General features: G+C 36.7%; 1 protein-coding gene across 1 annotated transcript in view; it reads right to left on the reverse strand.

Moving 5' to 3' along the window:
* Positions 1-3,267: 3,267 nt before the first annotated feature.
* Positions 3,268-15,871, reverse strand: part of agmo (alkylglycerol monooxygenase) — a 29,057-nt gene continuing 16,453 nt past the window's right edge. The window contains exons 10-13 of the mRNA XM_079886051.1: positions 14,617-14,733; positions 13,093-13,175; positions 12,488-12,593; positions 3,268-4,091 (exon numbers count right to left, since the gene is read on the reverse strand). Coding sequence (XP_079742177.1) covers positions 4,011-4,091; positions 12,488-12,593; positions 13,093-13,175; positions 14,617-14,733 — 387 coding nt within the window. The 3' untranslated portion in view covers positions 3,268-4,010. The remainder of the gene's footprint in view (positions 4,092-12,487; positions 12,594-13,092; positions 13,176-14,616; positions 14,734-15,871) is intronic.

The following is a 15,871-nucleotide window of genomic DNA, read 5'->3' on the forward strand; positions in this document are numbered from 1 at the left end:
ACTGTGTTTGTGTCTATGGGGAAAATGAGCATGAGAGAGGAGCGCTGGAGAGAGGGAGAGCGATCTACTCATCTGCAACAATCAGTTCTCGTGCCTCTGTTCGCATCACACACTCCCCCTCCCCTCCTCTTTTTCCCCTTGATCTCTCCATCTTGCCATTTAGCAGGCAGTGGATCTAGGATGTGATATTGGAAGGATATGCTTCACATTAATATGCAGCCTTATGAGGTGAGTATGTGTACCACTGGTGATGCTGTTGAGACCCACCAGACTCTCATCCAAGGGACCCGCTGCAATGAAAACGTTGTATATTAACTTCAACTTCAATTAACATCAACAAACATGAAATGACACTTGTGTTGACCAATTGCAGTTTAAGTATTAACATACTTTGGGTCATGTTTTGGGTTTGCTGTGCTACTGTGTTGTCTAACAGAAATTGATTAACATTTTGTTTAATGATGACTCTGGAGAAGCAATCTAATTAACCAAATATATATTTGGACTAAAAAAATGGTAGAGCAAATTAGACACATTTACGAATATGCTGAATATTTTTGGAAATGTTTAAAATATTTCTGATTATTTTTCAAATATTATATATATATATATATATATATATATATATATATATATATATATATATATATACATATTTATTTTTATTTTTTTGGGGGGGGGGGGGGGGGTCACCTTAGAACACCTTAAACACATTTACAAATATGCAGATAATTAGTTAAATTTAAGATATATTTCTATTAAAGATATATTTCAATTAAAAACAAATTATCCATACTTAGAAATAGTAAGAATATTTAAAAATATATATTTTTGACTATTTTTCAAAGATTATGTTTTTAAAAATCTATAGCACAAATTACAATTTATAAAATTATGTACAGCATATTAAATATAAAAATGATATAAATAAATATTAAATATAAAATTATAATATTACAAATAATAATATTTTATTACTTGTATATTACAAATTATATACAGAATATTTTTTTAGAAATTCAAATTTTCGTCCTTACTCCAGTCTGATGATCCTTCAGAAATTATTCTGATATGCTGATTTGATTTCTTATTATCATCAATGTCAATATATATATACACATAGTATATATATACTGTATATATATATATATATATATATATATATATATATATATATAGCACAACTGTTTTCAACTGATATTTTTATATGGCCTTATTTATACATATATATATATATATATATATATACACACACATATATATACACATTTGTATGCATAAACTATAAACATACAGATTAAAAGCATTGATATCTACAATGTCAGAAAAGTACCTTTAGGCGAAACAGCTTGTCACTGGGGCCTCAACGCTACACCTTTGTAGCTTATCTACCAGTAAAGGCTGCATGTTAGGTACTAATACACACCCTTTGTGTATGCTAAACCTCCTGGATGTTTTCCATGCGACAGCTGGCCCATGGATTTTGCTAGAGGAAAGAGCATTCATGAGCTTTGCCGTGACTAACAGCTACTCCAAGCTTTCTGAATCCCCTCTATTTACCTGAATATCTCCAACCACATTTGTCATATAACTGAAATCCTACAATCATTATATTCTGTAATCATTACTGTGAATATATTTCGAGAAATGCCTCAGTGTTTATTGTCAATACAATGAAAGTCAATGGTATCCAAAACTGCTCAAACATTCTTCAAAATATCTTCTTTTGTGCACCACAGAAAAAGAAAGTCAGACAGGTTTGGAACAATAGAAGGGTGAGTAAATTTTCATTTTTCAGTGAACTATCCCTTTAAGTTAACCAATAGTGTGAATGTGCAGAGCACATAACTTTTCGATAAATAGCTGTTTGGAAGCAATTAACAAAGGCAAATTACTGCCAACTGTCTAGTTGGAAAACGCAACGTAAACGGCACATATTTTATAAACAATCTTGTACAATCTCTCATTTAGACTTGTTACAAGGCTAAATGAGGCCACAAATCCTATAATACTGTATATTTTACTGTGGTCAACATCCCGTGGAAGAGCTTCATTCCAGGCTAGGAGACAGAAAGGACGGGCCCGTTTCTTTCTAGTTCTGCCAGTTGATGCAAGCAGTGTAATGCTATAATCTGAACATGAGTCATTTGGGTCTTTTCTGGCAGCAGAACACCACATTTGTGAGGCTAACAGGACCCATCTGCCATTTCGAGGAGGACAGGCCCGTTATTTTCACCGCATTATAACTAATCATGTCTCTGAAAATTGTTTCCAGTTGATTGTATTGTACTTGTAATGCGGATCTTGCAGTCTGCACTTAATAGTGTAATAACCTGACAAAATATCAGCACAAAAGAGGTTCGGGTCATTGCTAATGTGTGTTATCCTCACATCAGTGAGCTCTCAGCTCAAACTCAATGTGCAGGCATGCAACTAACAGTCGATGATGGCAGGAAAGAGATTTGTGTCAAGCCAAGCTATCATGTGACTATACCTGTACAGCAGTGCTAGTTTGTATAAACAATATCATAACAGAACACGCATGTGTAGTTTAGACTCAGAATAACCGATCCCATTTGAATAATATTTTTAAATGTTTGTCAATCGGGACCTTCTTCCCTAAGGAATTGTTATTCACAGCTCCTATTCAACACACACATACTGAATATAATTTTGCTCACAAATTAGCAAAGCAGGTATACAAGCATTGCATTCAAGGGCTTACATGTATATATTCTGTGCAAATGTGTTACATAATTCATCAAAAGCAATATAAAGCAGTTAGTGATGTTTCACCATGTTGTCACTGAAAATACTAAATGTGTTAATATTCTACACTGCTAACATCAACTACTGCTGCTTTAATTAAGCAGTAACATTTAAGTAACATTAAATTCAGACACTCCTCCGGGAATCTGTTAGCGAGACATCAAACAAATTTGTCTTTAATTATTTAAACTGCTTAAGCACACCACCTCACTTCAATCCAGGTGTGAAATCCAGATGTTATGAAACTGGATATTAAACTGCAGAAATAGTGACAGTCACATTCTGTCAGAAAGCTGCTATTTTAAATCAATGCATATGTGTTAATCAAATGTAAAACAAGCTCAAATGTTTGGCAAAGAAAATATTTAATCAAGCATTTACTAAAGTTAATATTGTTAGCTAGTGTTGGGAGGCACGCTGATGTGATAAATTATATAGAATATAATATATGTGATTTATTATACCCAATTATACTCAAGAAGTGGTTAAACACGCCATAAGGTATTCTTATTTTATTCATTTATTTTCATCATTAATAATAATAATATTAATTAAAAACAAATACTTTCTTTCCACTAATCGTAAGGGTCAGTGGCTCCAAGCAGCTCTGTTATTCTTGTCCTACAGGAATTGTTCTCCATTGGAACTGTCCCAGTCAAAAAGCATGGAAATGATCAATAAACATAAGTAGGCTACTGAATGAAATGGGGACACAATTTTAGTGGCCCTGCTAGTACCACCTGGTGGTAATTTGTAGAATTACATGAGATCACTCCACAGCTAACAACCAGCCTCCATTGGTTTATTCAGACCAATACTATGAAGCGTACTATGAAGAAAAATCAAAAGATGTTTTCCTAAAATAAAACATATATATGTTTTACATATGTTCAGGTAGATTCTGCATGATAAAACTGATCTAAAGTGTATAACTTTACACACAGTTCTTCAAAAAAACTCTAAGATCCTTGAATACATTTCAAATATGGTAGGCATGCAGATAAAGCTACAGTTATTATAAGTTGGTACCTTCTGAGTTTAATTTACTGCAAGCATTATATGTGCTTATGGTTTAAAAGTAAATTTTAAGCTGGTTAGAACCATATTGTCTTTACAATACATGTCTTTAGTGTGTTAATATCTTCATTCAAACCAAAATCAGTCTCAAGTTTGTAAGAAGACGGATTCATAAAACTGCAATGTGTCAATGTGAGGTTATTTGTTGTCAGTTGGTGTCTTATCTAGTTTTGTTTCTTCATCCTGTTAGTTAGCTGGTTCACACACTGTAGACTCCAGTAGACTGCAGAGATTAAGACAAAGGCCTGCAGAAAACAAACAGATATTTCAAAAAGGTTAATATTAATAGGCAAACTCTAGTTTATGAAAGTTGAAGTTTTCTGTAAACAGTTAATAGTGTAATAACCTGACAAAATATCAGCACAAAAGAGGTTCGGGTCATTGCTAATGTGTGTTATCCTCACACTTATTATTTTTAATAATTATTATATCTTATTTTTAATCTTTAATAATTATCTTATTTAATAATCTTATCACTTATTATTATCCAGTGTGTTATCCTCAGCTCAAACTCAATTTCAAATTTAATTTGAAAGTATTTAATATAATTATGTTTTTTAAGAGTTATACATTATTGCAATGAATGTGATTATAAAACATTGTAATACATTATAATACAATGTAATGCATTATGATTCACTATGGACTCAATGTATTTGTATCGATTACATAGGTCAGAATTTTATTTGCAATTGAATGTGAGAGCCCTAAAATGTCACATACCAGGAGAATATACTACATAAAAAAAAAAGAATTAAAGCCAAAAGGTCAAGCATGTGGCCAAAGAATCTCCCATGATGCATTTGGAGTTGAGGTTCACAGAAGCCACTGTGGAAACAGGCCAAAAGTGACATTCTTCCAAAAAGCTGTAACCTTAACTGCCCCTCCTTCCTTGCGTTCAAGACCATAAACTGCATCCGAGCTCTAAACAGAGTCCAAAATCATATTCTGTCTATCATAACTACCTCTCCGATGGGAAATAAATAACGATAGTTTCCTCAGGAGCAGCACAGCTGTTTCCCTCCGAGAGAAGAGAGAGAGAGAGAGAGAGAGAGAGAGAGAGAGAGAGAGAGAGAGAGAGAGAGAGAGAGAGAGAGAGAGAGAGAGAGAGAGAGAGAGAGAGAGAGAGAGAGAGAGAGACAGACAGACGAAGGGAAAGGCATGTCTCTGTGCTTCTTGACCTCCTGCTACCTGATTCCACACATCTAATGGCAATGCCATTTTTACAATGCATGTTGTTTACCCTTATTCATAGAAAAATTACAAAAAAAAAGTTATTATTATTATTATTAAACAAAGTGCATTTTGCTCATCTTCTGCTCAGATTTTCTTGTGACCTTTAAAGGCACACTACAGTTTCCGTTTTTCTCAAACAGCGCCCCCTAGAGTCGCAGTGGAGTACTTGTATTTAACGTTACTGTCATAAATACCACTCACGCAGAGCCGTCTCTGCACTCTTCCGACCGCGCTTTCTTCGTCGACTCTGCCATGATTCACGTCTGAAATGCGTGCTAGTGTCTTCCATAGAGGCTGCTTCACATGTTGTTGATGTATGTGACGTCGTGCCGTAAAGCGAGTCGTGATTCTCGCGAGATTTGTCGGGGCACCACCTCTCAAAACTGCATTGCTGGTTTTGCCAGCGGCATCCCCCCCTGCTTTGCTATCAGGATGATTCGCCCTGTATGAGTTTGTTTACCATCGAAATGATTTCGAGGCTGTTATATTAAGGTACAAATCTTGCATAGTGTTAGCCTAGAAATCTAGATGCACCCTAGCGGCAGCAAAATGTATTTTGCAGCCAGGGTGGTCTAGCAACTCTCCATTGACTTTCGAGCTGCAAAAACCTAAATTGGGTCAGGCCAATCACATCGTGTATAGAGTAGGCGGGGCGGGCTTAACATAATGACGACAGAGTGCGACGGTTGCTGCTACTTGAAAACAAAGAAGAGTTGCTGCTTCTGGCTAACAGTCTTTCGAATCGGCTTTGTCCGCGACTCTGGAGGACTTGGAGTTAAGTTTTTCTTTGAGAAAAGAGCAAAGAACGGCACTTAAGTCATTCTTAAAAAAAGGAAGATGTGTTCGTAGTTTTGCCAGCCAGATATGGCAAAAGTTGAATCTATCAACTAGCTCCGCTGTTGGGAAAACGCTCTGGTTGGTTGAAGCGCTGTCCTATTGCGTGCAGAGGGAATTTGAAAGACAGCCGTTTATCCCGCCCCTCGGATTGAGCCGTGTCTATGGTGAGTTGCCAGACCTAACATCTTGATGTAGGTCTGGCTTGCCAGGCTAGCATAGTGTGCCTTTAAAATCTCAAATGTGTCTCAGACTGCTTAGATTTGCTTCCGACATTCCAAAGTCTTCAATTAGGCTAAAGGTCAGAGGTTACAATATAAACTCATCAAATTCTCCTAAAATTATTACATTCTATAATATGTAACAGTTCTCTCTCTTTTTAGGAGAAATATCTTAGACAATACTGCAACTTTTCTTTGGGGAATCGCATTGGACAAAGGCTCTACTAAGTACAAATGTAAGAATTATTCACCTTTGAGACATTACTTAATTCTACACCGTCGGTCTGCACTGAGTCTAACCTTTTAAAGTTTAATTTTGCTGAGAAATTATCTTAAGAGCTCTTGAACACACACACACACAATCAAGGATTTCTATACTGTATATTGTAAATATTACAGAAACAAATGCATTATAATTATGGCAAAAATATTACCATAAAATTCCCTCAAAATACAAATATTAAATAAAAAATAATATGGAACAAATCTATACTACATTGATTTTACTGAGAAAAAACAATTACATTTGAGGTGTCGGGCCACTTTTGACCTTGAGGAGTATGAATGTGACCTTAAATGAGGAGCAACTGAGGGTTAAATGACAAACTGCCAGATGTTTCAATCAATTTAAAAGGCTTTTTCCCTCCAATTTTCCTTCGCAGATTTATTTTAAGTGGAAAAACACAAGGATGTGTATGTTTTGATATTTCTCCTACTGCCTCTCAGTTGACCTCTTGTGTCTATCTTTCTGTCTCCCTCAGCTTGTTTCTCGCTTTCACACACATAAAAGCACTAGAAATAAGTACAAAGATACATTCTAAACAACAGCACACATTCACACTCGAGTTTAATAAGCAAAGAGTCGAGTTTTCAGGGCAGCTGCACTTCTGGGCTAAATCTCTGCTGTCACCTTTGTGATGTATGACTAGTGAGGGGGCGTTTTCAACCTGTACACTCCACATGTCAGTAATGAACACTGCTTCCAAGTTAGGAACTAAGAGAAACCTAAAATTAAATTACTGGAATAGCTACTATATAGGAAGCATTGGCTTTCCACACACACAAAGAAAAAAGAAAAAGAAAACCCTGTTAAACAGTCCGAGTTCTCGTCCGGGGTGGCAGTGCTGACCTATTAATGAAACCCCCTACTGCTTTTGGCAGTCAAAGAAGCGCTGATTCTCTGAAATGAAGCCGAGAGACCGAAGCCTGGTTCAGTCCGGCTCCAAACGCTTTGATGCCGGGGTGAAGGGCGTCGTGGCAGCCTCGTGTGACTCTCACTGGACTTTTTGAAAATCAGTTCAATGGAATTCTGAGACAAGGTCCAAGATGGATGGGTCTCCTGAGGCTTGTAAGGAACTTTCTGTTCACCATGGCAGCTTGCTTAGCAACCTGAAGCCACAGAAAGATCTAGAATACTCTTCAATCAAGAGAGGCGATCTTCATACTGCTACCGATTATGCCATTGTTAATACAGACGTCAAGAATAAATCGAATAAATTAGTTAATACATCATATTTCTATATCAGGAATGCCTTTAATCAAAATACCAAAATAATAGAACCGTGATATTTTCCAGTGGGTTGGATATTTAAAAAATTAATTTACTAGGGTCAAAATGTTGGGGTCAGTATGATTTTTGTTTGTTTGTTTGTTGTTTTTTAAAAGAAATTAATACTTTTAATAGATCAAAAGTGACAGTAAATACTTTTTTAATGTTACAAAAGTTCATTTGTACATCTATTCAAAGAATCCAGAAAAAAAGATTTAATTAAAATAACTATTAGGCAGCATAACTGTTTTCAACATTGATAATAATAATAAAAAAAGAGCAGTAAACCAGCATATTAGAATGATTTCTGAAGGATCATGTGACACTGAAGATTGGAGTGATGATAATTCAGCTTCACGTCACAGAAATAAATTACATTATTAAATATATTCAAACGGAAAACAATTATTTTAGATTGTAATAATATTTCACAATAATACAGTTTTTACTGTATTTTTGCTAATATAAATGCAGGCTTAGTGAGCATGAATGGTACTGTACAAAGGAAATATAGATGTTATATTAACATTTACTAAACATTACAATAGAGGTCAAATTGCTAAATAAATCTGCAAACAAACAAACAAAAAATTGGCTAATTTTAATGTAGGTTCAAGTCTGAAATATAATATTCCCACTCTCTCTCCCAACAATTTCCTGTCACTTTTCCGCTGTCTATCACCTAAAAAGATATATATATTTTTTTTTATTATTATTTTCTTTCCCTGTACGCACTGCTGTAATGCGATCTTTTCCAAAATATCGCAAACAATCCACAAACCACCAATTCACTGGTGACAACTTAGAACTAACAGTGGAAACAACTGTTCCCAATCACCTGAAATACTTGCTAACGCTCTTCTTATCAGTGTAATGCCGGCTCAAGCTCCAGAGCTCCTCTCCTGCGGTGTGCTGGGGGCGTCAGGTGCTGTGGAAAGATAAGCTGACTGCAGCTTTTGTGTGAAGCTGATCTTGATAATATTATCTTAACCTTTCCCTTCAAAAAAGTGGGGTGGGTCTTTGCGGTGGTGTAATTTTTGTTTCACCCTTGAGAGGAGAACAAATATTAGCTTTGATGGGTGGAAAAACACGGAATGGAAAAAAAAACAGGCAAGAATGGAAGAATATCATCCCCTACCTGAAATAAACAAAAAGCTGGAATGAGTGTGGAACCGACAGAGCAATTTTTAGGATCTGATAACGTTTCTGAAGGATTATGATGGCATTGCTGCAAATAGACCAATGTAAAGGAAAGGACACTCTTACCCTGGTATGCGGTCTATTACCGATACAGTTCACATGGACACAAAAATCCAACATGACGCTACTTTTGTGTAAAACTGTTCCGGGGGGATTTCAGCACCTGAGCTTACAGATGCACGCTCTCACAGTAAAATGAGCAATTCAGCTCTTGTGTAAATCTAATCAGTCTTCCACGGCGAGCCGCAGACATGCTTAATTGATTCCAGAAACACTGCCTTTGCATAAAGCTTGGATGGTGAGAAGAGAAGAGATGGAGGGAGGGCTGAGAAGAGAGAGGTGGCGCACTAATGAAAGGTCAGCTGAGATGCACGGCCCACGCTGCAAGTGCCAGAAACACACACACAGCAATTTTATGGTCAATTGGGCCATGCATCTGGAGTCATACATCACCGAGGCGTGCAGCAAGACACAGAGCCAGATCCGAAAAACACACACTCGAACACACATGCATTTAGGATGAAGTTAACACATATGTGACCTGTCACGGAAACCAGGGACACAAGTCGGCAGCACAACTTTCGAGCAAAATGAGAAAGAAGCGGTTTTTTTTTTCAAAATTGGTGATTTTTTTTTTTTTTTTTGCAGAATCTGTTAGTTGAGATCACGAAGAAGCCTCTCCATGTTTGAGATAGCAGTATTGGTATATTTAAAAGCGTACATTTTGAGTTTAAAATCGGCTTGTTTTTCGGAGATTCTAGCATGCAGTAGGGGCGTGTCATTGTCGGTGTGTATACGCCAATAACATTACGATGTCCAGCAATCGATTTAAATAGTAGGTTACATGGGGTTTAATTTGTCGTTTAATGAGATGTAGCCTAATACATGTTGTCAGTGCCAATACATAGATCCGCCTATTTAATCCGATAGATCCGAGCTTTCGCCAGCCGTGTCAGAGGGTCTGAGTTCGAATACGCCCTCGTATAGGTTTTTTTTCTCGTATAGTTTTTTTCTCTCATCAAAACGATTATGTTCATCAGTGGTTGTATATCAAGCAGGGACACGCAAACGTTTGCATTATGTTTTGTGATTTCAACAGAACGAATAGAGAGTATCCGCAACGCAACGGATTGAAGCGCGCGTCGAGTGAAGACAGTGCGGTGTGTGCGCGAGCCACACGAGAAAACACCGTATCTGCGCCACTGATCGCAGAGGCAACGAGCACTTTGATCACTTGATTTTAAAAAAACACATTTCAGCGCTAGTATCTTATTTAAAAAACGAACGAAATGAATGCTCTGCCAGTTAACTGGAGATGTGTTATTTATTTGTAGAATTGGTACATTCGTGTCGCGAGATGTTTTAAAAAGTGGTGGGAACATGTCCCATCCGTCCCACCCGCAAATTACGCCTATGCCTATTTCCATAGTTTATTGCTTATTATTTATCATTAGCAAAAGTTTGTTTCATGTTGCACGAGTAGGCTAGCCTGGTAATACCAGACTCTGCTACTTCACTTTGCTTCGTAGAGAGAGTCTGGAATAGCATAATAGAGAAGTGTTTTCTCTCTCGCGGGGGGGGGGGGGGGGGCGCTTGTCTGAAGTTTAAAATCATTGGTTACCCGCGTAAGCCAATCACATAACGTTTGGTTATGGCGTGTGTTATGCGCATGCTCAGCCGCATCTAACTTCCACTGTAAACACATGTATGATGCAAAAACTAAACCATTGAGCGAAATACTGGAGTGAACATGGCTGTGAATGACTTTTGCAGATTATGTGAAGTAAATCTACGCAAGTACGCATCCACCACGGTACAATCAGCGTCTACGTCACGGCTCTCAGCCCGCCCTCTGTTCGTTGATTGGCCCGGCTGTTTTCAGGCCGGTGGAAAACTGAAAGATACGCTGCTATCTCAGACTGACTACAGGAGCGAAATGAAATTAGCGGAAGTAGGAAGTCTGACGTAGTCAGGCTACGAGTAGGCTACACCGAAGAAAATTCCTAGTCTGTGAAACCTTTCATTGACAATGGCAATAAAATCTATTCTGATTCTGATTCATACTTGGATTAATAGCCTACTCAAATATATATACAGTGCTATGCATAAGTTTAGACACCCATACTAAAGTTGACTAAAAAGAGGAATAAAAAATCATCTTTTGGAAATTGAACTTAATGCCTTAATTTAAAAAATTAGGAAAAATCCAACCTTTAAGGACACCAATTTTCTTTGTGAATGAATAATGTATCGTAAATAAATAAATGTTCTTCCTTAAAATACAGGGTGCATAAGTTTGGACACCCCTATGTTAAATTCCCATAGAGGCAGGCAGATTTTAATTTTTAAGTATTTTTTTTAATTTTTTTTTTAGGATACTATGCATCCTGATAAAGTTCCCTTGGCCTTTGGAATTAAAATAGCCCCACATCATCACATAGCCTTCACCATACCTAGAGATTGGCATGGTTTTATTTCAGTTAGCCTAATAGCTGGTTTGATTTGCATTGAGAGATGATCTTATGGAAAGTACTCCATGCCAATCTCTAGGTATGGTGAAGGCTATGTGATGATGTGGGGCTATTTTAATTCCAAAGGCCAAGGGAACTTTATCAGGATGCATAGTATCCTAAAAAAAAAAAAATACTTAAAAATAAAAATCTGCCTGCCTCTATGGGAATTTAACATAGGGGTGTCCAAACTTATGCACCCTGTATTTTAAGGAAGAACATTTATTTATTTATGATACATTATTCATTCACAAAGAAAATTGGTGTCCTTAAAGGTTGGATTTTTCCTATTTTTTTTAATTAAGGCATTAAGTTCAATTTCCAAAAGATGATTTTTTATTCCTCTTTTTAGTCAACTTTAGCATGGGTGTCTAAACTTATGCATAGCACTGTATGTTTTTGATTTGAACATTGTCTAGAGTTTATCTTATTTTTTATTCAGTGTACACAAGAGTTGCCTATACAGTTTTACCGGTAGATGCTAAGAGACATTTATTTATATATTACCTGTTTGCAAACTTTATTTTTATTTTTTTCTTTGATGGCACATTTTCCTGACCTTTCTGCTCTACAGCTTTACAGGGGTATGGCTTATCTAAATGAGATGTAAATGAGCCCTATTGTCACTCCCAGCAGGAGAGAGAGGTGAGAACTTCACAATCTTTAGAGGCTGTTTTCTCCCCTTTGAGCTTTTTTGAGTGCCTACCTTCAAATGGCCATAACTTTTCCAAATATTATCAGATTTCCATGTGTTACACATCGTTGGAAAGCTTGGAGACTACACTTTCAGAATCTGTGAATAACTCAAAATGCCCTAGAACCGGGAGTCTGATACCACTAGTAAGAAACCATCTATTTCTATTACTTCAGCATAACAATTTGAGTAAAACGTTTGAGAAATCAGAATGTTGCAACAGTATTTGATTTGCCCCTCTTTTGCGGCACTCAAGCTGCATTAAAAATTAAAAATTAAAAAAAACTTGATTATGTTATCCAGCATGTTTTGAGAATAATCCAAAGAGCATCTTGTGGAAAATGGAAATCTGTAATAGAGATTATGATAATGCCATGCATGTGTCAGTCAAACTTACCTCAGTTGGAAAAGCCAAAAGAGGCACCAGAGGTTTAATGTAACCAAACCGATGAAGCACCATTATCAAAACGCATCTCATCATCTCCAATTCAACTGCATTAGCCCTGAAAGAAAGGTACAAGAAAATATTATTTTTTTCTACTTTTTCCTGTACTGTTTAGTAATATAGCGTCCATGTTTACTTTGCATATACAGTACAATAGTTTTCAAAAGCCGGCCCAATAGGAAAAATCATGCTCCATCATGTCCAGTCCACAAAAAAAAAAAAAATTAAATAAGATAAAATTAAATAAAAAATGAAATAAAAATAAAAGATAATAAATAATTATATATAATAAATAAAATAAATAAAATAAAAAAGATGATAAATAATAAATAAAATAAATAAAATAAAATAAATAAAAGATAATAAATAAAATAAAATAAATAAATAAAAGATAATTAAAAAAAATTTTAAATAAAAAAATAAAATAAATAAGAAAAAAAAAAAATAAAATAAAATAAAATAAAATAAAATAAAATAAAATAAAATAAAATAAAATAAAATAAAATAAAATAAAATAAAATAAAATAAAATAAAATAAAATAAAATAGGAGCCGTACCTCTGATCTATCAGGAATCCCAGACAGGTTAGCGAAAGTAATACGTAGGCAGTCATGAGAAGTACAGTAATCTCAGAAAGCATCTGTAGGTAAGAGGGAACAATAATTTGGGTCAGGATTTGGAAAAATATCCTTATGTCTCACTCAATTCAGTCAAAATATAGAAAGATTTCTTCATGCAACACAGGTAAATACAAGTAGCCTAACACATTAAGGTGTCAGGACAGTTGAGTAATACCACTGGGATGCTCCAAGAACTCAAGGCCAACCATAAGGGAAGTATCATCTAAATCTGAATTGGCACACCTCTATGGATGGATTTACTCTAAAATCATAATCTGGTGATAATTTGCTGTTAATACAAGTAACAATGATAATGAGGGTTTTCTTGACCTTGCTAACCCACCTTACTCAGCAGCGGATAAGTCAAGTGGGTGACCTCATAACATATTTCATATGACACCAGCAAACAATTACTGACTTTTTCCTGTGTGACTCACTCCAGATCCCAAACCTCAGCCCTGAAGCGCTGGCTCATTTTTCAAAAATTAACAAAAAGGAAAAAAAAAAAAAAAATCTATTTTGATTAGTTAATTTTTAAAGCCTTTACATATCCAGTTTCAAAAATAACAGAGCAAGAGGGCAGAGGGGGGAAGGGGGAGGGGGCATCTTCTGAAATTTGCATTTCAGCAGAGGTCAGTGCACAGACCTTCCATAATGAACAGTTAGTCAAACATCCAGCAGGATTGATAGCCCTGCATGGATGATGCAATTGAAAGATCACATGGTCAACACTAAAAATGTATGTTTTCCTTCTTTTTAAAGAGGAACTAAACCGAGCTGTAGCATAACTTGTCAATTGAAGTGAATGCAAACAGACAAAGAGATATATACACACTTTTACAGTATTTATTGCTAATCCTGAAGGCCTCAGTTTGCAATAGGTTCCCAGGGGGCTGGGAAATTTGTCAGAGGACTTGTATTGGTTGCTGGACCGATGACCGGCTGTTTTATTTGCTGGTGGAGCCAGAGAGGGATCCAGGAGACACTTCACCGAGAGCCACAACTAAAGGAGCACCGCAGAGGTAGGAATCACAGGAAAACAGGCCGTTTCATTTCAGTGGGGAGGCAGGGTGGGGCCACATATTCTGGCTAACCAAAACTATGCCTGGAGAACATGGACTTCCAAGGATAACGGACAAGGGCAACTGAACATCTCTGTTTTTAAACGGGGGGGGTTGAAAAATAATAGACAAAGATTACTTCAAAGTATTCTGTAAAAGTAAAAGGCCTTATTATTAAAGGATTTTTAGGATAATGAGAGAGAGACTGAGGTTGATAATAGACCTTGCGAGGTAGCATTAACCACACAGCAAATTAAAAGCCTTTAAAAGACCTTGTAGATGACAATGAAAGATGGCATACAGATGATAGCTTTGATATTTCAGTCCGGCACATTTCTGGGAAAACCTGATGTCAATTTCAATGGTGAAAGGGAAGAAAAACTAAAAAACAGGTACCTACCGTTTGCTCCATTAACAAGTTGTTATATACATCCAATAGAAGTATGAACTGTATGAACACATAGGCTTGCATCGAAGGGGACCATGCTGGATCGTAAGGCTTTTCCTCTCCTGTAATCTGATTAGAGAAAGACCAATAAAAAAAAAATCAAATATAATGTTTATAAACAACAATTTTCCACTTTTTTTGGCTACCACTTAGCAGAATGATAGCATTATCTGTGAGATTATGTTTTTAACTATTATTTTTATTTATTTTATTTGGTATTTTTCAGATGCTTTTTAGACTGTAGAGAGTTTTACATGATTTCTTTCTAGCTGTTCCAAGTAAATTAGAGCCATCAATTGGTTAAAAAATGGTCTAGATTGTAGATCAGAGCTGGTAGGACCAAGGTCAACTTGGTTAGCGCTAGACTACCTTGGACCAGGAACAAACCAACTACCATGCTCGAAAAACCAGACTGACTACCTAACTCAAATTACATCACTGTTTGGATCCCAACCTAAAATAACTCTGCTATATACATCAGTTGTATAGGCATGAATCACTGAGAATTTGATCACTGTTGATTTCCTAAGAACTCCTGAGGCTGTCTCAGCTGCAGACACGTGTGGGTTTCCCTCACACCAGAACCCTGGTGCTCTGCTTTCCCTCAGAAATCAACACATCCGAGCCGGTCTCCCTCGCTCCTTCTCTCCTCCACTCCACAGGAGAAACAACAGGCACACCCCCGGTCTGCATCATCGAAGGCCTTTCAAGATATTTCTGTCAAATTCCTTCTCTCTCCACATGTTTAGGATCACCAGGGCCTACTTTGAGGTGGCTTTAATTGTAACATGGTGAGAATGACAGAAAGAGAGAGAGAGAGAGAGAGAGAGAGAGAGAGAGAGAGAGAGAGAGAGAGAGAGAGAGAGAGAGAGAGAGAGAGAGAGAGAGAGAGAGAGAGAGAGAGAGAGAGAGAGAGAGAGAGAGAGAGAGAGAGAGAGAGAGGGAGGCTTTCTCAGAGTGTGAAACTGCGTCTGTGAGTATGTGGCGCAGTCAGACACGTTTCAAAGCAAACCACCGCTCTCCTGATGAGAAGACTTTAAAACCTTGTCGCAGGCCTGCTGTTTGATCAGGCCCAAAAAAGCCCGCTTTTTAAAGACGAGTGAAAACGAGCCTATTGTGCTTCGGCTCACAAAGGCGGTTAAGATTCATTTGGCAACGGCGCACACTTGTAAAGCCTGTTTGAAACGTGAGTTTGTTTTTATGTGAG

The sequence above is a fragment of the Squalius cephalus genome (assembly GCF_949319135.1).
Source record: "Squalius cephalus genome assembly, chromosome: 11".
In the NCBI taxonomy this organism is placed as follows: domain Eukaryota; kingdom Metazoa; phylum Chordata; class Actinopteri; order Cypriniformes; family Leuciscidae; genus Squalius; species Squalius cephalus.